At 34.5% G+C, this 25,759-nt stretch overlaps 1 protein-coding gene across 1 annotated transcript; it reads left to right on the forward strand.

The window, feature by feature from the left end:
• The first annotated feature begins 1,497 nt into the window (after window positions 1–1,497).
• On the forward strand, window positions 1,498–24,261 carry LOC130800662 (dual specificity protein kinase YAK1 homolog). Its single transcript, XM_057664235.1, has 18 exons — window positions 1,498–2,303; window positions 6,060–6,259; window positions 9,227–9,380; window positions 9,484–9,593; window positions 9,676–9,745; window positions 9,826–9,908; window positions 10,015–10,090; window positions 10,173–10,213; window positions 10,449–10,571; window positions 16,540–16,690; window positions 17,851–17,965; window positions 18,077–18,159; window positions 18,303–18,374; window positions 20,285–20,368; window positions 20,506–21,290; window positions 22,446–22,604; window positions 23,395–23,657; window positions 23,755–24,261. Exons 1-18 carry the CDS (start codon window positions 2,133–2,135, stop codon window positions 23,823–23,825), a joined length of 2,811 nt encoding a protein of 936 aa, XP_057520218.1. The 5' UTR covers window positions 1,498–2,132; the 3' UTR covers window positions 23,826–24,261.
• Window positions 24,262–25,759: the final 1,498 nt, after the last annotated feature.

The raw sequence follows: 25,759 nt of genomic DNA on the forward strand, positions 1-25,759 counted from the left end.
ATTATGTTGTCTTTTCTTGCATCTTGCATACGTTAAAATTCAGAATTGATATATCATGTAGCTACTCTTAATATTTGGGATCAAGGTTTTGCATTATGATTATTGTATGGTTGTATATTATCGTAAATATTTATATTGTTATTTGGTTTGACAACCATGATGATGTGAGCTCTTAACAGTTTGGTGGGTTTTTGGGAGATCATATTAAGAGACAACTCAACCAACATGTGTATATTGTTATGTAGGCAAGCTTGCCAACCTATGACCAAGATTGTCATTTAGAACAACATGCATATTGAGTATAAAAAAACTCTTGGTAGTTTGTTTCATTCACAAAAATTATATCAATAACAATTTACACAATACATACTACTAATTATCGAGATGTTTATCAAATATTTATTAACTTTTTATTTGTATCAAATTATGTTAATATGCAATGTTAAATAATTTAAATAAAAAAGAATTTAGTTAGAACTCTATTTTATAAGTATACTCAAACTTATATAAGTACTTAGTACTTCTATTGACTTGTTAGTATATTAGCAACTTCTTTTTGACCTACATTATCTACCTTTAATCACACCATTAAGCAAAACCATTTAAAGCCTCAACTTTAATTTTACACCGCCAACATGAAATGCATAGTAAATACTTTCACTTTGAGCTGATTTTTTTAAGGAAAATAGGATTTCTTGGGGGAGCGCTACGCGCCCCACCAACTAGTATATATAGATGTAGGATTAAATAAGAAAAAGATTTAAAAATAAGAAGGATGAGAATGATTTTTGTTTGATTTTGTTTTGTTACTATATATATAAAAAAAGATACTATGTTATAAAGTAAGAACATTCTAAAAATTTATGTCATAGTTACTTTTCTGTGTAACATAGTTACTTTTACAATTATGTGTTTTTAGCTCAATCGTGACCATAGATTTTTTTATTTTAGTGAAATCAAGGGTGTAGAGTCCTTCTTACCCTTCTAAATTTTAGAAGGGTAAGAAGGACTCTACACCCTTGATTTCACTACAATAAAAAAAATCTATGGTCACGATTGAGCCAAAAACACATAAATTAAAAGTAACTATGTTACACAGAAAAGTAACTATGACATAAATTTTTAGAATGTTCTTACTTTATAACATAGTATTTTTTTTTATATATAGTAACAAAACAAAATCAAACAAAAATCTTTCTCAGTCCACTATTTTTTTTATTGTCATTGCTTGATGATTACAAGATATACTGAGGTCAGAGAAAAAATAAGTGAAAATCGATCTCATGATCTTCTCTATAAAGTAATACTTATCTTTCAACTGAGATAAATTCGTTTCTCTCCATATTTTTTTCAACATCCTATATTTATATCCATAATAATTAATTTTCGAGTCCGTGTGAAAACAAAAATGAGAGTAAATGATTATGACAAGGAGTAATTTTATTTTAAATTTACATCAAGATAATAAAACCACTAATTATGTTGACATTTGATTATGACGAAAATGTCGCAAAAAGAACCGGGTTTAGATATTCCGGTGCTGAGCGTATTTAGGCAGTAAGATTTAGCCCGGAGTAAAACGGTGATCGACAAACCATTTTCAAGTCTAATCTTTTCTTCTTCAATCATCCAAAATTCATCAACTTTTCAACTCTTGGCTTTGTTTAGTCAATCACAAAACTTCATTTTATCAATCTACTTCTTGGATCCTTATCCTTAATCACTATTCTTTTTTTTTTTTTTTTTTTTGTATCGATCTTTGCTATTTTCGAATCGACTTCAATCTTCACCTTTTTGAGTTTTAAACTATAATTTTTTGTAGGTTCTTTGAGTTTTCATCTGCCTTATATTATTTTTTCTGAAATTTTGCAATTCGTTGCTCCTCAATTACATAATTTGAAGAGGGATAATTAGTAGAATTTTGGGAATTTGAATCCATTTTTTAATAATTGAGTTTTATAGGTGATCGGGTTGCAGTCTTTTGGGTTGGGGGAATCCAATACCTGAATGAGGAAGACACTCAATTTTCTCAAGTTGTAATCTAGTTGAATTTGGAGGTCAAGGATGAACTGAGTGATGAAAGTTAGCAGGGGATTTTGGTGGGCATAGCTAATTTTTAGTTGGTTTTGTCTATGGATGAAGTTAGACGGCACGATGGTGGTGATCTTGCAGATGAGTCACCGTCATCTTCGCCGTCAAATGTTTCTGGGTGGTCTCCACGTCAGCTGGCTTTCCGTCCATATTCGCTTTCTCAAGATTTGAGTAAGAAGCCCAAATCTTTAAGGGTTGTTGTTAAAAGACCTGTAAGTTTATTGAACTTTCTTGTTTGAATTGGAAAATGCCTACTTCCTTTTTGATTATTGTTAGAGTAATTGTCAATTATAGATGAACAATTGAATACACAAACTTGGAACGTGGGGAAAATCCTAATATCAATGTGATATTAGAATATAAAATCCACCCGAAACAATTGAATGTATATTATTGATTGAGATTTCTTGATTACAATGTATAATAATTTAAACTCTAATGAAGAACCCCTTAGAATGTTTCGATGATGGATTATAGAAAACCTCAAAATCCTCTCACTAGAAACCCTAAGATTTGATTGTGGCAGTCACACTTTTAATGCCCAATTGATTTGATGAAATGATCTTGCTTCGTCTTACAAATGATGTACATGAGCCTTAGGCTTTGGAAACAAGAGATAACAAAATGATATTACATTTGAAATAACATCCCGCGCAGAAATAAAACAATAGTCTCGACATTTTTGCTTGACCTGGTCGAGCAACTTAATGAGGTTGAGTTGCTGGTTGAGCGAGAGATCAGTAGCTACACTTTGATTTCTCGACCTTGTCGAGCGACTTGACTTGGTTGAGCCACAGGTCGAATGGCAACACCTTGACGAAATAAACTCAATCTCGTCATGAACAAAAACAAAAATTATCAATCATCTTCACAATATACACTTAGTATGAAGTGTATCCAAGAATACCCATCCAATCAAGGATGTAACCACCTCGTAAGAGGTGCATCTCCCTCAACAGGAGATATTCCCTACAAACATCAATAACACCCAATTAAGTTTGAGCAATGCTCAAACTTGAAAGTAGCTAAAGGCTTAGTTAACATATCCCTCAGATTGTTGCTTGTATGAACCTTATCCAAGATCACCTTCGCTTTTTCAATAGTGTCTCTAATGTAGTAAAATTTTATCTCAATGTGTTTAGTCCTCCTATAGTAAGAGTTTTGGTTCATAACCAAATCTATAGCACTTAGGCTATCACAAAAAACAATAGGCAGATATCTTTCGACTTTAAGTTCACCAATGAAACTTCCTAGCCATTGGCCTTCTTTAAAACCTTCCGTTATTGCCATGTACTCAACCGTGGTAGTAGATTGAGCTACTGCCCCTTGCAAGGTTGACCTTAAATGACGCTTTTTCAATGACTGAGTACTTGGCGAAATATAATCAACTTAAATTGTTGATATATTTTAATGAATTTCCACATAATAATATTTGTAAATGTAAAGAAGAATTCTAACCTAGAAAAATTATCAAATTACAATTTTCTCTCATTTGCCTTTCTCTTTTCTATGAGACTTTTCTTTTGAAGGCAACATTTATTTCTAAGTGTTGATGAATAGGAATGGTGTATGAAAGTCATAATCTTGCAAATGACGACATTTTATACACCTTCACTTTGCTGCTCACCTCATTTGATTAATTTTAAGCCTTTGAGTTCCCCATTTCATTTTTAATTGGAAAAATTGATATTATCCAACTTTTGCCCTTAATTTGCTATCAACATACCCTATTAGTATGTTGACAGCAAACAAAGGAGAAAGGTTGGATTATTAAAAAATAATCCATAGGTGGGATTATTCACAACAAATGAGTGAAAAGTTGGATTATTAATATCAAATTTTCCTTTTTAATAATAATAAGTTTATTTATTTTTGTTTGACCTATTTTTGTCTTTGCTTCGCAATTGAAGACAAATATTTTTACAGTTAGCCACGTACTCGATCAAGTTATTTATCAACCTTATTTAGTAAACATTTTAGAAAATTTGTATTAATATATAAAAGATAAATCTTAAATAGAAAATTTATTTTCAAGCTTACTAAAATCACATATAATATTCCAACACATATATAGGGAAGAAAATTTGTTTTCAATCTTACTAAAATCACATATATTAATCTAATTGGTATAAAGATATAAATCTCCTTAATCTTAAATAGGCAAAATTAATAGTCATATAAAATTGCAATAGCATGCATTAATGTATAGTAATCTTGTCCTGAAAGCTACAATAAAATTATAAGAAAGTGTATATGAGAAGCTAATTTGAGCGGGAAAATTTTTTACCAGATGACACATGTCATTAGGTGGCCTTTGCCTTTAGTTCGCTAGCAACATCTTTTTAATTTTTAATAATCTAACCTTTGACCTTAGTTTGCTATCAGCATATTCTATTAGTATGCTGACAGCAAACAAAGGGGAAAGGTTGGATTATTAAAAAAAATCCATAGGTGAGATTATTCACTACAGATGAATGAAAGGTTGGATTATTAATATCAAATTTTCTTTTTTAATAATAATAAGTTTATTTATTTTTGTTTGACCTCTTTTTGTCTTTGCTTCACAATAGAAGACAAATATTTTTGCAATTAGCCATTTACTCGATCAAGCTATTCATCAACCTCATTTAGTAAACATTTTAGTATATAGAATGATGACCAACTATATACAGTATAAATAAAGAGGCATGCTCAATTTAGAGGTAGAAAATATCACAGTAATTTGTATTAATGTATAGAAGTTAAATGTTAAATAGAAAATTTATTTTCAATCTTACTAAAATCACATATAATATTTCAACACATATAAAGGGAAGAAAATTTGTTTTCAATCTTACTAAAATCACATATATTATTCCAATTGGTATAAGGATATAAATCTTCTTAATCTTAAATAGGCAAAATTAATTGTTATATAAAATTGCAATAGTATGCATTAATGTATAGTAATCTTGTCCTGAAAGCTACAATAAAGTTATAAGTGTATGTGAGAAGCTAATTTGAGTGGGAAAATTTTTTACCAGAGGCTGACACGTGTCATTAGGTGGTCTTTGTTTTAGTATATAGCATGATACTTAAAAAAAGAATGAATATAGAACAGCAAAATCTAAAGACAAAACACAAATTTTGAATTTGGGGAAATTCCTGATATCAATGTGATATTAGACTATAAAAACCCACCTAAAACAACTGAACGAATCTTATTGATTGAGGGTTTTTTGATTACAATATATATCCAAACTCTAATGGAGAACCCCCCTTAGAATGTTTCTTTGATGGAATATAGAAAACCCTAAATCTCACTTGAAACCCTAAGATTTGATTGCAGCACTCTCACTCTTAATTCCTATTTGATTAGATCAAATGATCTTACTTCATCTTACAAATGATGTACATGAGCCTTTTATAGGCATTGGAAACAAGAGATAACAAAATGATAATAACATTTGAAATAACAGCCCATGCAGAAATAAAACAGTAGTCTCGACACTTTCGCTTGACCTGGTCTGAATAAGGTCGAGCAGCTAATCGAGCGAGAGATCAGTAGCTTCAATTTGTTTGCTTGACCTCGTCGAGTGACTTGACTTGGTTGAGCCACAGGTCGAGGGGCCGAGCGGGCAACAACTCATTAGGCAGAAAATGCACAGTTCCTTCAAGACTTCTAATATACCCTTATATCATCATATACCTCTAATGCTACACATCATTTAATAGACTCAAGATGGGATTATGAGTCAACGTATCCAACAGTTATAGTGTTGTTACTTGCTAGATTTCATATGTTTTATGTAATGAGCACTTGTATTGGTACAAAATAAATAGACGATAAAGTGTGTTTTTTCAGTGGAAGTTTTTAGTTAAGAAGGTGTAAAGGATTGAACTTTGGGATTTTGGGCTTGGTTTGGTTTGGTCGCTTGTATCATCACCATGCTAATATGTATGTATGTATGATATTTTTTTCTATGTAGTTGGTAGCAAAACTTACAAAGCACATTGTTGAAACCTATCAAGAATGCAATGTTGAATTCAGATTTTCTGAAGAATTAATTCCCAAGAGGTTTTTAACAAGTCCATCCGATGGCGTGCTTAATGATGGCCATGATAATGCAAATTCAGATCTTATTCTTTTTGTGAATTATGTCTTGGTCAATTCTCGTACTCAACAAAGGTATGATTTTATTGTTTTTTTTTTCTACTTTTGTTTTGGATTGCTCAATCTCTATTATTCCCCTCAATCTTGGCATTGGAATTGTCCTTGAAGTAAACTATTGTTGATCAGATTTGGCACAAAATTTTTACGTGAACATGTGAATAGATTGGCTTTAAATAAGAACTATTATCCAAAACTTTTTTTCAAGCGTTTTAGGTGGTAATGCTTCATCATAGTTGTGAATTAGGTTTGATATTTCTCAGTGAGGGTTTTTGGAGTAAGTGGTTTCTAGTAAGTTACTAGATATTGGCAGTGGGAAGAAAGGTGTATTTGGTGTGCAGAATCATACTAGGGGGTTTCCGTAGTGACATCTGGCAATCATTAGCAACTAGTGTGAGATTTGTGCAGTATGTTACTGATCCTGAATGAGGTTTGCAAAGAGCACGTGGAAAAACATATTAAAGTTGGTTGGTACGAAGAAAATTGTATTTTGCGACAGTACTCTTGCTACTCTAGTAGATTGATCTTTTCAATTGTATTGAGATTAGGCTAGGAGGTACTGAGTAGTTTGCACTTTACGAGGACATAGGTAACATCATAAAGTTATTGATGGTTTCTTTGGCATATGAGATTGCGCGGATAGGGAGAGTTCTTAGCTGTTATGAAACTTGAATGAGAATTGAAAGTAGATTCAAAGTGCTTTAGGGGGATAACTTGTGTTGCAAATTTTGAAGTGTTTCTCCTGTCAATCATGAAAAAGCTGATGGAGCTTCTAGTTAGTGGGAAATTGTACTAGTGAATTATCCCAAAACAATGCCGATGAGTCTCAAGGAATAAAGCCACTTTTGATGGTGAAGATATTCAGTTTGTAGACACACTAATGGCAAATATGACGTGTGAAGATGTGTGATGAGAATGAGTTAGGACTTACATTTGGAGAGTTTTAAGTTTAATGGTGAAGAGGAGTCTTTTCTGAAAGAAGATTACTATTCGAATTTGTTCGTGAAATTTCTGTTTAAAGCGTTTTATGCCTGGACATGATGGTGTGTTTACATTATGGATGTATATGCAATGAGATGGGTTAGGGCTTACAATTATAAAGCATTGTGGATCCTATGTTTCGTCAACACTGGGGTTCTCGAATGGGGTGCCAAAGTGGTAAAACTATTAAGGTCAGGAGAAGGTTGATGCCAAACTATATTCATTTGCAATTACTGATGCTAATTGCTAAGTATTTGCATTTTTTCAATGAATGAGGAGTTTGTTGACCATTTGAGAAAAGCACTAAGACGCATACATGCTACCTCTAGGGAGGAATTTGGAATAGGGAGTTTAAGATCACGAGTCAGGTAATCGGGTAGACCATACTTCTACCTAAAAATTGTGAAAGTATTGTTGCTTTTTCATATTTGAAGGAACTATGAAGATCTGGAGTATGTTGTTGGAGAGGGGGTGTGAGGAAGATGTATGTCATTTGTGGCTAAATCTTTCAAATGTAGCTAGAGAGAAGTGATTGTGTAATGAACTTGGTCATCTCCGATAGTGATTCTAGTCACTGGCACATCAAGGACTACTGTGATACTAATCTAGACAATATAACACCAAGAATATTTTTAAATGTAGTGTAGAAAGGATGTAAAATATTATGTAAGAGAAATGTAATAGATTTTGTATTGATTTAAGAACTACAAAAATACTTCGGCATTTGAGAGGCTTGCATTCTCTCATGAATGAGTTTAGAACTCAACCTAAATGTATACAAAATATTTATGATATCTTTCTCTAGTTTTGTATACATTTAGGTTGAGTTCTTAACCATTCATGGGAGAATGCAAGCCTCTCAAATGCCCGTGTATTTTTGTAGTTCTTGAATCAATACAAAATCAATTACAATTCTCTTACATGCTATTTTACATCCTTATTTATACTACTTTCCCTAACTAACTCATACTAAAGTACCCATAATATCCTTATATCCCATAAATGACAGATTGTTCTAAGGTGGCTTAATGGCATTTTTTAGATGTAGAATTGGTTTCTTGGTTTATCATTTATTAGTTTCTTTGTATTCAAAATAGTTGAAAAGTCATAGTTGGAATAAATAATCAATTTCAATTGTAATAACCGAGTAAATTTTCTATGTTCTATGATAATGTACAGAAATAGGCTCTTCAATGTTGTGTTGCTAAGGTTGTATAGACCAAAGCCCTTAGAGAGGCACCAAAACCATTGTACAGAATGAGCATACCTCTTTAATGATCATGTGTTTAGCCTTAAGAGGGGTTGGTTTGGATTAACTCATCTTGTTGTAGTTTTTATTAGTTGCAATCTCTTTTTTCTCAAACTGTAGAGGAAATTTGTTAGAGTATTAATGTATTGTACTCGTCCTTTTGTACGTTTTCAATTGGTTATAAATATTCTTATCTGATGAAACAATGTGGGAATATGAGGATTGTTTTGTCAAGGAAAGAAATTGTATATTAGCTTGTAATTTATAGGTCTTCGTTCCTCTTTGTGTGCCTGTAAGATTAGGATTCTGATTTGAGTTAATGAATAAACTGGAATACCCCTATATATGAGAGTTGATTTTGTTTTTGGAAGAGGTAAGTTTTTGAAGTTATTGAGATCTTGGGAGTAAAGTTAAGGTCTATGTATACAGTCCTCATGTCTCATCCTGTGAAATACTATAGGCATTTTTTTCAACCTAACCAAATAGAAACAGGGGAAAAAACTAAATAATTGAATGTAGTTTCATTTTCGTCTCCCTATAAAATTATTTCTTTTTCCAAGTATGACCACTTATTACTTGATGATAAATCATTGGTGAATACACTTGATTTTGATGGATAGGTAGCTAGCCGTTTCACCTGTGGTCCCCTCAGCTAATTGTTGGTTAAGTGCAACTCTTAGGTTTTAGCTTCATTCTAACAATTTTATGTATAACCAGTATTAAGTTTTTAAATTTTTGTTTAACTTCTATTACAGATACATCGTGAAGGATATTCTTGGGCATGGGACATTTGGACAGGTTGCTAAGTGTTTGGTGCCTGAAACTAATAGTTTTGTAGCAGTCAAGATTATAAAGAACCAGGCTTCTTACTATCAACAGGCATGGGTTGAAGTTTCAATCTTGACAACGGTATCTTAACTGCTGATTTTCCATTTATAAATATTTTTACACAGGACGTGAATAAGTTACCTTTTTTCTTTTTTACCTTTGTTTTTTATTATCCTCTTATCAGTTAAACAAAAAGCTTGATCCTGAGGATCAACATCATATTGTTCGCATCAATGACTACTTTGTCTTTCAGTGTCATCTGTGTATTTCTTTTGAGTTGCTAGATACTAACTTGTAAGTTCTACCTTTGCGATCCTTCAATCTAGCTTTATGAATTATGAATGGTATAACACTTGATGCTATGCTTATGACGTAGGTATGAGTTGATTAAACTTAACAAATTTAGAGGGCTATCGCTGAGCATTGTGCAGTTGTTCTCAAAGCAGGTAGAAATTATTGGTGATTCAGTTTCTTCTGTAAAACTGTTGTTCTGTTTCTGGATTTCTAATTATTTTTTTTCCATTAGATTTTGCGTGGGTTGGAATTGATGAAAGATGCTGGTATTATTCACTGTGATCTAAAGCCAGAGAACATTCTTTTGTGCACTAGGTAAGCTTTAGTCTTATGAGCTCAAGAGAAAAGGGAAATAGTAAAACGGATTTGGGGATTTTCTGTGCTTTGTAAGCAAAGTATGATATATTTGTGATCTTGACAGTAAACCAGCAGAAATAAAAATAATTGACTTTGGATCTGCATGCATGGAAGATAAGACCGTTTACTCTTATATTCAGGTGACATCTTCATCGTTTGAAAAGTATTTAATTGGAAAGTTTTTTCTCTTTAAAGACTGAGGTTTTTACTTTCTTTTTGCAGAGCCGTTATTATCGGTCCCCAGAAGTGCTTCTTGGCTATCAGTATCCTTCACCTCTTACCTTGTCTTTTTACCTTGTCTTGAGTATTGATGACATTTTGTTGGTAAATTCTTAGCCTACATCCCTGAATTTCAAAGAAGATTTAGCAACACTCTCCAAATCTGGAGTATTGAAGATTTATCAACATTTTTTATTGCATTATTTAACTCTTCCTCATCCTAAATATCGAGAAAGTTAATGCATCAATATTACATGCATACCTTAACCAGTTTTTAAGATATAATACTGCTATTGACATGTGGTCGTTTGGTTGCATTGTTGCTGAGTTGTTTCTTGGCCTACCTTTGTTTCCTGGAGGATCAGAATTTGACCTACTTAAAAGAATGATCTGCATACTTGGGTACGTTTCTGTTCTTTCTGACAACTCTCTTGTGCTCTTTATATAAACAATAATCATGACTCATTTCCTTGATTTCTAAGCCAAAATTATTAAATTTTCTTTTTATGACATTGCTATCCTCAAACATAGTGATATTACTCTTAGTTGAAATAAATACAATCTATGTCACTTTAGTTTCCATGTTTGTCCTTAGTAATGACGATATTAATCTTCAGACAACTTCCTTCCTAGTGAGTAGGTTTCGAAGAATTTATCCGACATTTTCTTAAAACAATATAATGTCACCTCTTTTTTTAAGAGATCTCACCCTGAATGTACCCAAAATATCGGAAGGTTGATCATTGCTGATCTCATTATGCTCAAAGCACTGAAACGAATGCCGTCGCAAGTTCTATGGGCGAACAATTATGAAGATAACTTGGGATGAGCAACAACCTAGCTATAGTTGGGCCTGTTATTGCCGACTAATTCAAGAAAAGAGGAAAGGTTGAGAAAGAAAGACAGGACAAGAAGGGAAGAAGGGTATTTATAACCCCTCAGCTCACTTAAGGAAGGAAAGGATAAGTAACTAACTTTCCCTTCAACTGAGGAACTTAACTAACAATATTATCAACCTAACAACCTTTTAAGAAGACACATGCAATTCACGGGTTTATTTAGTATTTTATTGCTAACTACTGTAGCATTCCATCCCCCTTAAAAACTCTTGTCTCAAGAGTTGTACATACATATTTCAAACTGTTGAGCTGCAAATTGAGGGTGTTGTTCCATGAGTGCAGTAGGTGCCCATGTTGCTTCTTCAAGGGAAAATTCTTGCCATTGCACCAAATATTGTCCTTGAGCAGCGTTTTGATGTTTGACCATTCTTTTGTCTAGTATGGCAGGTGGAGTGGGCTTGTCATTGGTCTGCTTGTCATGGAACCATGTTGGGATATGAGCTAACCTTTGGCAAAGTGCCCTTGAAGGATTTAAGTTTAGACGCATAAAATACTTTGTGGATTTGTGCTGTAGATGGTAGCTTTAGCTTATAAACAACCTGCCCAATCACCGCTTCAATTTGAAAAGGCCCAAAGTATCTTGGAGATAGCTGTCATCCCCTCTCTTGCTTTTGACAGTCATTTGTCTGTGCGGCTGTGTTTTAAGCCATACCAATCCACCTTTGTTTCCCCTGGAAGGTAAGGCATATGTAATGGTGGAGGCTGATTGTAAACAATTTCAAAAGGTGTGACTTGGGCTAAGGAGTAGAAATTAGTATTATACCACCATTTAGCTAGAGGGAGCCACTTGTTCTAGCTATTAGGACAGGCTAAAATCATGCATCTTAAGTATGTCTCAAGATATTTCTTTACCACCTCAGTCTGTCCATCTGTGGGTGATAGGCTGATGAAAGTAGGACGCCAGCACCCTGAATTGTAAATAAAGTTTTTCAAAATTTACCAAGGAAAAGGTCTCTGGTGACTATAGACCTTGGCCACCCATGCAGCTTATAGACATTATCCGGATAGACGTGAACTACCTCAACTACTGAGTATGGGTGAAAGAGTTCCATGAAATGACTATACTTGCTCAGTCTATCCACCACCACAAATATAACATCTTTATTATCTGCCCTTGGGAGCCCTGAAATGAAATCCATTGGAATATCAGTCCATACTTCACTAGGAATTGTTAAGAGGTGCAATAATCCTAGTGAAGCTATTGATTCAGCCTTTGAAGCTTGACCAGTAGTGCAAATTTTCACACAATGAGTAACAAAAGTGGTTAGCCCTCTCCATGTAAAAAGTGCCTTGACCCTCTTCAAAGTTGCATCGTGCCAAAATGCCCTCCTTGCACAGAAGTATGTAGCCATTGTAGCATGGTGTGCATTAGTTGTTCATCAGTTCCCACCACAATTCTACCCTTTCTCCTTATTAATCCTTCCTCAAGGCTATATTGGGGTATTAGTTTCCCTTCTTATAAATTTTGTAGCAAGGCCTCTATATGTGTGTCGCCTACATAACTTTGTTGGAGTTCAGAGTTTAGATCAGATTGCGGTACTGAGAGAGCCATCAACATGATTTCAGTCCCTGATACCGTAGAAAAAAGGGCATCTGCTACTTGTTTTCTACCCCACTTTTGTATTCAATTACATAAGAGAAGCCCATCGACTTTGACAATTCTAACTGCTGAAAAGAAGTTGATACTTTTTGTTGAAATAGACATTTAAGGCTCTTTTGATCTGTCCTGATGATGAACTGTTGAGCACACAAGTATTGCTCCCATTTTTGAACAACAGCAACCACCGCGGCGCTAACACTAGAAGTTCCTTCTCATACATTGAGAGCTTTTGCTACCTTGGGCCTAAAGTTCTGCTTAACTATGCTAATGGATGTCTTTGAAAATCTGGTAATGCCAAGATTGGATTTGTACTAAGTGCATTCCAGAGCTGCTGAAAAGCAACTTGTGATGTCTCATCCTAAAGAAAAGCCCCCTTTAAGCAAGGAGGTCAGAGATTTGCTGATCAAGGCATAGTGCCTTATAAAACTCCTGTAATGCCCAGTGAGGCCAAGGAAACTCCTTAGTTGCTTGATTTTTTTGGGGGTGGCCAAGTTCTGATTGCTTCCATCTTTTGAGGGTCAGTTTCCACCCCTTCCCCTCACATGAAATGCCCCAAATATTCTACCTTAATTTTATCAAAATAGCACTTGCTCATCTTAGCCTATAACCTACGTTGTTCCATTAGTTGGAATATTGCTATTGTTCATGTTCCACCTATAGTAAAATGTCATCAAAAAACACCATACTCCTTTTCTTAATAATGGTTTGATATGATGCATCTAAGATTGGAATGATGTCGGTGCATAACTAATAACTCATAGTGCCCATTGTGAGTCTTGAAGGCAGTCTTATATACATCATCCTTGCATACTCTTAACTGATAATATCATGCCTATAAATCAATCTTACTAAACACCTTGCTCCCAGCCAGTTCATCAATTAACTCTTCTACTATAGGCATTGGAAATTTGTTTGTGATAGTCTTATAATTAAAGCTCTATAATTTACACACAACCTCCATGATCCATCCTTTTTACCCAACAAAACCACTGGGAATCAAAGGGACTGCTACTTTCTTGGATGATTCCTTGTTCAAGCGTTCCCTTAACCAATTTCTCAATAATATCCCTTGTATCAATGGCTACCTTTACGGTCTTATATTGATTGTGTTTGTTCCATGTTTTAAGGGAATTCTATGATCATAAATTCCTCTCATAGGAGGTAATGATTTGGGTTCCTTAAAGATGCTATGGTATTTATGTATTAGTTTGGTCACAAGGTTGGGTACTTCACCACTGGTTCCTCCTAATTTCTGCGTATTGAGCTCCATTTAAGAATGGATTACCTATTCTTGTTCACATATTTGTATCATAATGAGTTGCCCACACTTATGTAGGTCCTTCAAAGGTGCAGTTGACCCGACATTTTTCACATTCTTTGGGGAAGCGCCTTTAAGCAATTTAACTTGAGCTTTGTACTCAAAATCCATAATCTGATTCTTGAAATCCCATTTTACAACCTCTACTCTTTCCAACCATTGGATGCCCAACATTACATCACAAATTTCAAAAGGATTAATCCACATATCAGATTTATAAGTTGCCTTCTGAATTTTCCACTCAAAATCTTTACATTTGGCTGACCATGCCAATTGATTTCCGTCAGCTATGGTAATGACCAGTTAAGGCATATGTTCAACCTCCACTCATAATATTCTAGTTGCATCTCTGTCCAAGAAATTATGGGTACTCCCTGAATCAATTAAGATATGTATTGGTTTATCTTTATAATACCCTGCAACTCTCATGGTTCTATACCCTCGATTTCCACTCAAAGCATTCAATGAAATACATGGTTCTATGTCCACTACCTCCTCTGCACAACCTCCTCCTCAACATCTATTTCTTCCCTACTTTGTTCATCTATACCAAGGATATCTATGTAAAATAATTGTTTTTGTTTAAGTTGAAAACCGTGCCCCCTCTCATATGGCTTATAACAGAAATAAGACAATCCCTTTTCTTGTTTCATTATTTTTCATCTGCCGTAAGGGAAAAAAACTGTCTAGTAGGTTCTCAGGCCCTCAGGTACCCTCCTGAGTTGTACCCTCTATTAAATCCCCCATTCATTCCAGGCTTACTACCCACAATTGGTTTCTTGACATACCCCCCTTGTGAAGGTCTATAATATGTTATCATGGCCACATCATTGGATTTTTTAAGCCTAGTATATTTCACAGCTCATGCAATATTATAAGTATGAAAGGCTCTTACAAAAGATTTTTACTCTAGAGCTTAATCTCCCTTTTAAGCTATCAAGAAAATAAGAATCAGGAAGTTGAGAATTTCTTTGTATTATTAGTGACCTTACATGCTCAAAAGAGTTCATGTACTCATCAATTGATCCTTTCTGTTTTAGCTTATTGAATTCTTCCACCACATTATCGTCCAAATGTTCCTCAAAACGTGCACAAACATCAATCATGAAGTCCTCCAACTCTACATTTCTTCAAGCAAGAAATTAAGAACTAAACTAAGATTTTCCTTTTCCCACAAAATGAATTGATAAAAAGTCTAGTCTTTGATCATCCAGTATTTTACACAATCTTAAGTACTTTTGCTTTTTTAATCCACATTCTAGGTTGGCTACCATCAAATTGAGGAAACTCCAGTTTAGGACTATACCCAAATTGTCTGTTGGAACCATTCACCTCATGAGCATTGGTGGTGTGCCAAGAATATTGTGCTCCATGCCCCCTTGATCCGTTCTTGCTTGTTGGGCCATTTGTTCTCCGTCTTAAGCCCCAAAGAGACATGTTGTTCTTCAATCTTGTGCATCATATCAGATAGTTGAGTATAGCGCTCTTTTAGGCACTTCACGGATTCCTCCATAAGGCGGAATTTTAGGTTTATAACCACAGGTTTGTTCTTCACCAGGACTGCTCTGATACCAATGCAACAACCTAGCTGGACCTGTTATTACTGACTAATTCAAGAAAAGCGGAAAGATCAAGAAAGAAAGAAGGGACAAGAGAAGAAGAAGGGAAAAGATACAGACAAGGAAATAAACAAAGAGATAAAATAGGAAGAAGGATTTGATGGATCTTATTACCTCCAAACAAGAAAACAAGAAGGTATTTATAACCCCTCAGCTCAGTTAAGGAAGGAAAGGATAAATAACTATCTTTAGCACCAACTGAGGAACTAAACTAACAATATGAACAACCTAACAACCTTTTTAAGAAGTCACATGCAATTCACGTGTTTATTTAGTATCCTATTGCAACTATTGTAATAGGATGTTAAGGTCATGCAATAGGAGAGATTCTAAGGAGAGGGTTGTATAAAGAAATGTTATGAAGACAACTTGAGATGAGTTGGTGATGCTTGTGGATAAGAGTACATTTCAGAAAATTCATTCGTTTGATCGTTACGATTACAGATGATTTTCAAAGGTTTTGCTTGATATTAGAATACCTCCTTCTTCGCTCTATTTTGAAATTAACTCTTAATTTTGGTGTATGAATTTTGCATGTCACAAAAACTCACTAGTAAACATATTTTTTGTATTACAATGGTCCTATTAATCACAAAGAGGGTTTTTTTGTTGATCCTTGATTGCAGAGGGGTTGTTTTATGTTGATCCTTGATTGCAAATAGTATTTACAACTTCACATAAAATAGTGTACAATGTGTACATTTAGTAAGCCATTATACTATGGTTCGTCTTTTTGTAACTATAATATCTCATACTTATTCTTGGGTTTGTTTTCCTCGCAACTCGGTGTTCTCTCATAACACAGTGTCTACCTGATTGGTTCCTTTCATATAAGTCTATTCATATAAATGTATATTTCAGTCCAATAAAGATCATTGATGGTGTTAATCTATTGGATCTTCTATGACCGTCAGCTGTATTTTGAAATTTGTAGGGGTCAACCCCCTGATCATCTATTGAAGAAGGCAAAAAGCACGAGCAAGTTCTTTAAGTTTGTTGGAACTGTTGATCATATAGAGGCTGGGCATGTTTCAATGGGGCCAAAAAGTTCTTACCAAGCATTATCTGAGGAAGAGTATGAAGCAGTAAGTGTTTGTATACATAAAATACTATGATATTGCTGAGTCAATATTAAATATTTATATTATTTGTTTTAGGCGTTAGCATTTCAAATTTACAAATTATGACTGATAAGGTTTGGTATTTCTAGTTGTGATTTTGCTTCTTAAAATACATCGATATAGTAATCTTTTGTTGACAAAAAAGTACAATTGCTTTTTGCGAGAAGCACTTGGCTAGTTGGCTTGGTCCTAAAATACTATCAGAGATTTATTAGTAATCCATTGCTTTCATTCTAATTTAACCACTGATTTTACACATCTATCTTCTTAGATAGAGAGAAAGATAGAGTAGAAGAGGGGGTGTGTAGAAGATTTTTCTGCTCCATTGCTTTCAGCTCTTTGTATAAACTTCTATTACAAACCACTATTGTCACTCAATGCATTAGGAAGGAAACATGGATGCTTTTTTCCACATCATGATCTACAAGTAGTCTGGTTTGGTGATTTTTTGTCCACTTTGGGAAAAAACCCCACCTTTTTTATGATAATTTTTTATCAAAAGTTTTTCTTACTCTCTTGCTTACAATGTATGTAATCTTTGAAAAATATGCCCCACTATCTCTTATCACAAAAATAATAATCGACAACCATCACACGATTTCATATCTAAAACCCTATTTCGTTGAAATTGTTTTTTTCCCTTGATTAAATCCTTAGTTACTTTCACCAGATTTCTTTATAGCAGGGTTCAAAATTGATATAACTTTAGGTAGCTCAATGAGTAAAAGCTACAAAATTGGAAGAGTGACTCTGACATTTAAGAATCCAGTAGTTCTATACTTGCTCTTTTGAATAAATTTCCCATTCAAATAGTTGGATTTTTTAAATAAATATACTTTTCTATTCAAATTGATGCATAAGGTTTTGGGTTCAATTTTTCAGAAAGTCAGGGAGGGAGGAGCCTAGTTCTTCCGTTTGATTTCTCACATCTTTTCCTTCACTGAAGGTGGGGTGTTAGGAGGTTTTATCTGTATGAAATTTTTACAACATCAAGATATATGATTTTCTGATTGACTTATATAATATTAAGTGATATTCGATATACTAATCCTTGTCACCATTCAAAATATTATGTCTTATGGAGACAGGGATTAAAATTTTGCATTGTTAATTGTTTGTGGCAGAGGGAGAAGAAGAAGCCTGTGATTGCAAAGGAGTATTTTAATTATATGAATTTGGAAGGAATTGTTGCAACTTATCCTTACAGGAAAAACCTGTGTGAAGAAGAAATAATTAAAGGTCTGTATGCTGTTTAGATCCTCTAAGATGATTTCCTGAGTGAAAATTTTTTCTGGCCATGGTTTTTTCCTCTAACGTTTTGTGTATTGCTATAACCTTTGAATATTGCAGAGAGGCAAGTACGGCTAGCACTTATTGATTTTCTAAGGGGACTTGTGGAGTTTGATCCTGCAAAACGGTGGTCTCCATATCAGGTCCGTTCATTTTTCTGCCAAGTAGCAGTTAATTATTTCCTTATAGATGTATAATTTTTTGTTGTCTTTGTTGTTGTTAACCCTTAGTTGCCCAATGTATTGTGATACCATTTGTAACTTCAGTTGCTTGACTTAACATGCAGGCTTCAAAACACCCTTTTGTAACTGGAGAGCCATTCACAAGCCCATATAAACCTCCTGTAGAGACTCGTGTGGTCAGTAATCCTGCTCACCAAAATACTATCCTCCCTTTTCTTTTACTTGCAATAATTCTCAAAACACACATGCCAAAGCACATTTTTAACTGCTAAAAATAACTATACATAATTATAAATTATGATAAGTTAATTTATTGAAAGAATGAGACAAATCTATCACTTGTTCTGGGTGCGTAGCCATGCATTATGCTCAGGTGCGTATCCACTCCTTGCGGAAGATGTAACATTAATCCACTACCCCCTTCGCTACTACTAGAAGTCCTATTTTTATCAACAGCCTGAGGTTGTTGGTCAACGTGTGACTCAGTACACTCCTATGTCGTCTCGTCATGTTGACCGACATGAAAAATCCTATATGATTATAATTTATGTCGAAGATAATTTACCAAATGAGGTCAAAGTAAAACTTGTGAATAGTGAAAAGTCAACATTTTTATAGTAAAATGATACTAAAATTGTTTTATATTTTTGTTGTCTCGTCATTTGGAATTCTAAATTTGAACCAAATCTATTGTTTAAGAAATTCAGTCATGTTCAAATTTTGGAATTCTAAGTTCCAAGCATGCTAAAAATGGGCTAGAAATACGGAATTGCAAATCTCAAAAGCTATGTCATATGTAAATCCTATTTTATTCATTATTCTCACATTCCATCTACCCTCTTTTCTGATTTAGCCATACACATATCTCTTCTCTTTATCTCTTTTGTTTTGTTCCTCCTATAACGTTCTGTATCTCTTTTCTTTTCTCTCTCCTATAAATTGCTTTTATCTCTTTTGATTTCTCTTATTTCTATTTGCTCCATCAATGAAAAGCACAAGCCATGGCCAAGAAGAATACAATAATGATGGTCTTTTGAAAAACTCAATTACTCAATCTATAGTTACTTTAATACAATGAGCAATTAGGTGTGCCTAATTCGCCAATATCAAAGTGCAACAGGATGGCAAACTATGGAGTTGAATGCCGTTGAAGAGAGAAGTTGACTATTTGGAATTGAAATTGTTTTGCCAAAAAGCATAATGGATTACGCATTAAGGAGTTGAAAATCCTAATATTTGACAAACAAATTTAAATGAGGATTTTAAACTTTATTTATGGAATAAAGTCAACTATTGGTTCCCATGCACTACCTTATGGATTTTTGAAGCTGTTAATACTCCAGCGTTATATATGCTGCTTGAATACTAAACAGTTTTTTCGTCTGGTGTTTGGAATGTTGAAACAAATTCTTTCCCCAAAACCATTTGGAATTTTCTTCATGTTAGTAACTTCTGTTTTACTACTGGCTTGTACGTGCATTTTGTCAACTTCTAAATTCATTTGTAAAAATAGGTGTCAGTTGGGAACTAAAACTTACTGACCTCCCTCTACCCCCCGACACCCCTTTCCTCCAGTTTTATTTACTCTTTCCTTCTCTTCCCTCTCCAACACAGTCTCTCGTCTAGTCCTCTCGTTGCACCATCACTATGTCCTAATTCTCCTCTCCCTTCATTATCTTACTCCTCAATGCCTCTCTCACCCTCTTTCACCTCCTTCACCTCTTCAGAATTTCTATCTCCCTGTCAACTACATAAATATACTAACCCTCTCACCCTCATCCGGATCCTCTTGCTTCATTATTTGCAATTGTACAAAATCAGATGAAAAGGACCTTTGTTGATTAATTTTTCTGCTGGCGAAAAGTGACCTTTATGGTGTTTGACTCCTGGTGGTGGTGTTTTGGTTGCTGGTTGCTTAAACAAGTATTCGTTTTGTTAAAATCCAGAAAATGTTGAAACAATTTTTCTTTAGTTATGTATATATGTCAATTTCTGAATCTTTTTATTTTCTTCCCTTTTTATCCTGTTTTCTTTCAAGTTTCTGACTTTTTTTATGTCCTCTATCTGTTTTTAAACACCTGGGAAGCCGGTTAGCCCAGTTCCGCAAAACTTCAAGGTGGACCATCATCCTGGTGGGGGTCACTGGTTTGCAGCTGGTCTGTCTCCTAATGTGAGTCTGCAGCCTCTTCAGATGCCTTCTATGATTTTTTCTAGATAATATCACCTGTCCAGTCATTACTACATTTTCAGGAAGTTTATAGCCTCAGCTATAGTTTTGCTGACAATCTTTTGATACCATGTCTGCAGATTCCAGGACGGACTATATCAATACATGCTCCTCCGCACCTTCATAGGCCGCCATATGCTTATGGCAGTAGTTATGGTAGTTTAGGAAGCCATAATAGTTATAGTGATGGTAATGTACTTGGTAGTAGCTATGGGAGCTATGGGGATAATTTTAATACATTTACGTATTTTTCACCTGTTGGTCCATCTGCAATGAATTTTCATAATCAAGGTGGTATGACAATGGTCGGATCTAGCCCTGATGCGAAGTGGAGAATTTTTCATCGGCCTCAAGGACTTGGTTATGCTCCATCTGCTGGAAATTTTGCACCATTACCTCTTGGAACAAGTCCTTCACAATTTACTCCTCCTAGCAGTTATACTCAATATTCTGGTTCTCCTGGACATTATGCTGCTGCATCTCCAGCAAGAGGAAATTTTCAGGGATCTCCTCTCGGAAAAGGCATTGCTGCTAGCAATTTCAGTCGAAGAAAAAATTGGGGATATCCTGGAAATATGCAATTTCAAGAGGCTATGTCCTCGTCTCAAGGACAATTGAATGAGACTCTGTGCTTCAGTCATGGTGAGGGACAAGGTAACTCACAGGTACCTGTTGGTAGCTTGCATATGCCTTTTAACTCTAACACATTAAGTTGGAAGCAGTCACCTGGTAATCGAAGCTTCAGTACAGATCAGTCACTGTCGTGTATTCCAAGTCTGCAGTTTTCTCAAACCGAAGGACCTTCTGATGAGAAGGTTGATGCGACAGCATTGCCCCACCCTGGTGATTGGGATCCAAATTATAGGTACGTTTGCTTAGGGTTTTCCTAGGTTACCACTTTGTATGTTGTCTTTGAGTTGGCTTTCAGTGGTTTTTTGGTAAAAATAAATTATATATTCACCAAAAAATACATTTGGAAACAAAAATAATTAGCCGAAGTACAAACAACTTGCCCATACCAAAACAACACGAATACAAGAGAACAACTACACGAGTTCACAACAAATGCTTGTCATCCCAAGCTCTATTTATAGCATGAAAAATTCTTAACAGTAAAATCAACTCTAACTCCAAGACCCAAGTTCCTTTTTAAGATGACTTATGATACGATCTGATGTTGAAACAAGAAAATAGGATTTTCCTTCTACGCATTGAGCACCTCTTAGTCTGAATCTGGTCTGATGGATACCAAAACCTAGCCATGATTTCAACAAAACATCTATTTCTTAGAGGACAATGAAAGAAAACATGAGCGACAGTCTCCTCATGAGTGCAACAGAAGCAATGTGCCATACCAACTGATAAAGCAACACGTAGGGTCTGAGACTCTATTCTAAAGCCATCTATACCAGTTTACACAAGAATTGCTGGTAAAAGTTCATATATACATCACTAATCTTATAAGATATATTTACGGACCAGGTTTGCATACCATCTTCTCTAACTTTCAGAACTTGTCTCATTACCCAATTGCTAGTACTCTTAGGAGTAAGATCTCACAAGCATCCTCCCTTAATATAAAGAGTTTGATACCATTTCAACCATAAAGATTGTTTATTACAAGCAATGTGCCATACCAACTTCCCAACAACATAGAACCAGTGGAAAATATGCCTAACCCCTAAGTCACCTTGTTTTTTGAAAGAGAAATCCAGTTTGTCATAAAAACCATAGTTTCCTGGGTCGTGGGATGGTGGACCGTTTTCCGATCCAGAACAGTTGACCTAGATCATGGGACACCACCTTACCATCGTTGCGGGTTGTACACCAAATCGCCAACAACTACTATTCGCACTCCAACGGTGAAATAGAGAAACAGAGAAGAAAACAAAGAGAATGAAAAAAAATAAAAAGAAAACAAGGAGAAGAAGAGAAAATCTATAAAAAACAAAGGGAAGAAAATATTAAGAACTAATTTTAATTCCATGCATCCTAGTAAACTTGCTTATTTCTTTTTCAGTGATGAACTACTACTGCAAGCTGATAGTTCAGATGTGAGCAGCATAACTTCTGAGTTTGGTAAGAAGGTCTGTGTCGATCAAGCTACAGCATCATCAGAGACTTTTGGAACGGGAAGATACAACCATGATTCAAATCCAGTGCCTAATTCATCTTGGAGGTGATCTAGCTGACTTAATATATCTTGTTTCATACAGAAATCATATCATTGGTTCCTAGAACACTAAAATCATTTGCATCTAGTCAATTTTTTTCATCAACATGGCAAGTGTCAAGGATTGCCTAATGCATTTTAAGTATTCAATAACCAGATTTGTTGTCTTTTTAGAAGTTAGAATTGCTTGTGTATTAGTATTAGGTGGGAAACACGTGAAGTTTGAATTTGTTGCATTGTGGAAGGGTTTCATTATTCACTTCATATGTGACTTTTGGATTGTGTTATTGCACTTGTGCTCTTGATTTCATTGATTTTTCGAGTGTTTAGAGGCATGAGTGTTAAGACTTAATGATTGGGGAGGCTTATTAGAATGCCTGAGTGAAAAATTGGCTGTGCCTGGTACATAATCAACCAGGGTAGGTAAGTGTGTCAACTGCTTGACACTTGGCGGAGTCACTGAATGATATTCTCTACCTTATGTCGTATTCTATTTGCACCAATAGAAAACGTACCCAGATACTTATCTAGGATTTTCAAGAGTACCAGGCACCATAGCATTTGTAGATGTCGTTCTGGACTAGGTAGAGAAAGAAGCGACAGTTCATTAGTCTGTCATTGGTTGACATCATGATCCTGCCATGTGGGCCATGCGTATTTGCCATGTGGGCCAGATATCATGACCTCAAAACAATACTTGTTTCTATTCAAGTACTGAATGAGTAAACAGACTGCAGTTTAAAATTTAAGGTTGAAATTGTGCTATTGCTTAATTGTGTTTGTTTCTTTGCTACAGGCCCTGTGGTCCTATTCAAGTTTTTTCAAACCCAGAAGCAAACAGCCCACCTTCTGTATACAATATGCCTTTGGGGTATGGGCCTTCCATGTCAAGGGCCCCACAATATGGGTCACAATTGTCACCAACTTCACTAAGCCGTTTGGGACAGCCTCCTATTCAGCGTAACAATCACGGGAGATCATTTGAGGGGATTCATCCAATGCCACCACACAGTTCTTTTAGCTTTGATCCTGGAAATTCTCATGCTCTTGGAACATGGGGTATGCCTAAACTTGATCATCCTGCTTTACATAATTGTTGATTGTTGCTTGGGAAGGTTGATATTGTTCATTGATAGCCATTGCCTTTGTTTGATAGGTCGCCGAACAGACCCTTTTGTTAACATTCCACCTTTTTCTCGTGAAAGAAAAGACTATGGGAGGATATAATGATGTTGCGACTGCCAGCTTGTCTCGTCTGCTATCATCACGTCCTTCGTTTTTGAGCTTGTGCTGTTGAATATCCCATCATGAACATGCTCATTCTTTGTGTAGCAATTATTAGAATTTTGAAGTAAATCTTGTGGATTGCTTTCATGTTGTTCCCCTATTGTCTAATGCAATGTGCATCATTTTGAGTGAAGGCATGTCCGACTATTCTCAAATTATCTGAGTAGTTGAAGTCCAGCCTCACTAGCAAATGAATGTGAGGCTGCAACGCCAACTACACCATTCTAAATGTTTGCTATCAATAGTCGATAATCCATTGTTTGTTCATCATACAATACACAACTAAACTTTATCGAATTGTAGTACTCGTTGTTTCGTTACACACTAATTCATAATTTTAGACAACATAAAAGCTAAAATATAAAAGAATTTATCTCTTGTGTTGTTTCTTGAATATAAAAGAATTTATCGAATTGTAGTACTCAATATGGGAACTGTCTTTTTGTTTTCCATCAACAGCAATGCATTTCGCATCTTAGCAAGTATTGAGTTCTGAAACTCAAATTTTATTTTTATTATTTTATTTTAATTAGTATAAAACCACGTTTAATGCATGAATATCTTAGTAAGAAAATATACATTTAAATGTAATTTTAAAGATATGTAATATTAATCACACTATGTATTCTAAATATGAAGTAATATATATATATATATATATATATATATATATATATATATATATATATATATATATATATATATATATATATATATATATATATATATATATATATATATATGACATTGTTTATATTCTCTCCTACTCTTTTTTATTGTCTCATTTTCTTATTTAGTAAATTCATTATATTTGTTTCATTTTTATTTAAAGTAAAGGTTTTTTTTTTAACAATTTGTGTTTATGAGTTCTATTTTATTTACAAAAATACCTCTATTGATTTTATAATTATTGGGGTCTCCTTTTTTATGAGTTCTATTTTATTATAAAAATACCCTTATTAACTTTATTATTTTTCTTCAAACACTTCAACTATCACATGGGTATCTATAATTGTTGTGGCAATGAGTGATAATCCAGTGTAACATCACTCAAATTTTGACAAAAAAATTAGTAGTATAAATTTTGTTGACTAAGTTGATAGAGAAATAGACTTTTAACAAAAAGATCACATATTGAAAACCTTCTCATTCATATTTTTTTGGCTTTTGCTGATTTAATGTACATACTCCTTCTGGCCATTCCAATTCTTAATCCCATTTTTTTCTTAATTCCTAATCCCAATCCCCCATTTTCACAAACAGTAGCCTCCCCACCCATTTCCTATTTTACGAACTGTAGTCTTCCCTTCCGGCTTCCCTCCCATTTTAACGGATGATCAGCAATCAGCAGGCCGCAGGCGGCAAGCCGGCAAACTCTCAGTTCGTCATCGGCGCATAAAGTATGTCATAGGAATTAAAATAATTAATTAATTAATTAAAAAAGTAATAGGGGAAGGGAGAGGAGCTGGCCAAGAGGAAGAGGAAAAAAGGAAAATAGGATTTAATGTCCATAATTGATGAACCCAGTTACCCAGAAAAATCGTAACACCCTAATGATGGCCATAAAATTCATTTAAGTACAACATTAAACCACCACCATTAGTCTCTTATGACCATTCAAATTTAGCATACAAGATTAGAAGAGAAAGAAGAATAAAATTATAAAATTATAGAAAGTTGATATAAACAATTCTTACATTGAAACGAATCAAACAAGATCCTATTTGACTATGTTTCAACTTATAGATTAATAAAATAAAAATTAAGAGTAAGGAATAAATAATGTTCAAAAAGCAAATAAGATATTAGTGGTGAATGGAGGGAGTATTATGTTTATCATGTCAAAACATTTTTTCATGGATAAGGGAAAAATT

The sequence above is a fragment of the Amaranthus tricolor genome, chromosome 1, assembly GCF_026212465.1.
Source record: "Amaranthus tricolor cultivar Red isolate AtriRed21 chromosome 1, ASM2621246v1, whole genome shotgun sequence".
NCBI lineage: Eukaryota > Viridiplantae > Streptophyta > Magnoliopsida > Caryophyllales > Amaranthaceae > Amaranthus > Amaranthus tricolor.

Bases quoted from the DNA above. Each gene is read 5' to 3' on its own strand.
- LOC130800662 (XM_057664235.1), top strand. From the start codon at position 2,133: ATGGATGAAGTTAGACGGCACGATGGTGGTGATCTTGCAGATGAGTCA. The intron at 17,966-18,076 runs GTCTGTATGCTG...TGAATATTGCAG, and splicing joins TGAAGAAGAAATAATTAAAG to AGAGGCAAGTACGGCTAGCA. The intron at 20,369-20,505 runs GTGAGTCTGCAG...CCATGTCTGCAG, and splicing joins CAGCTGGTCTGTCTCCTAAT to ATTCCAGGACGGACTATATC.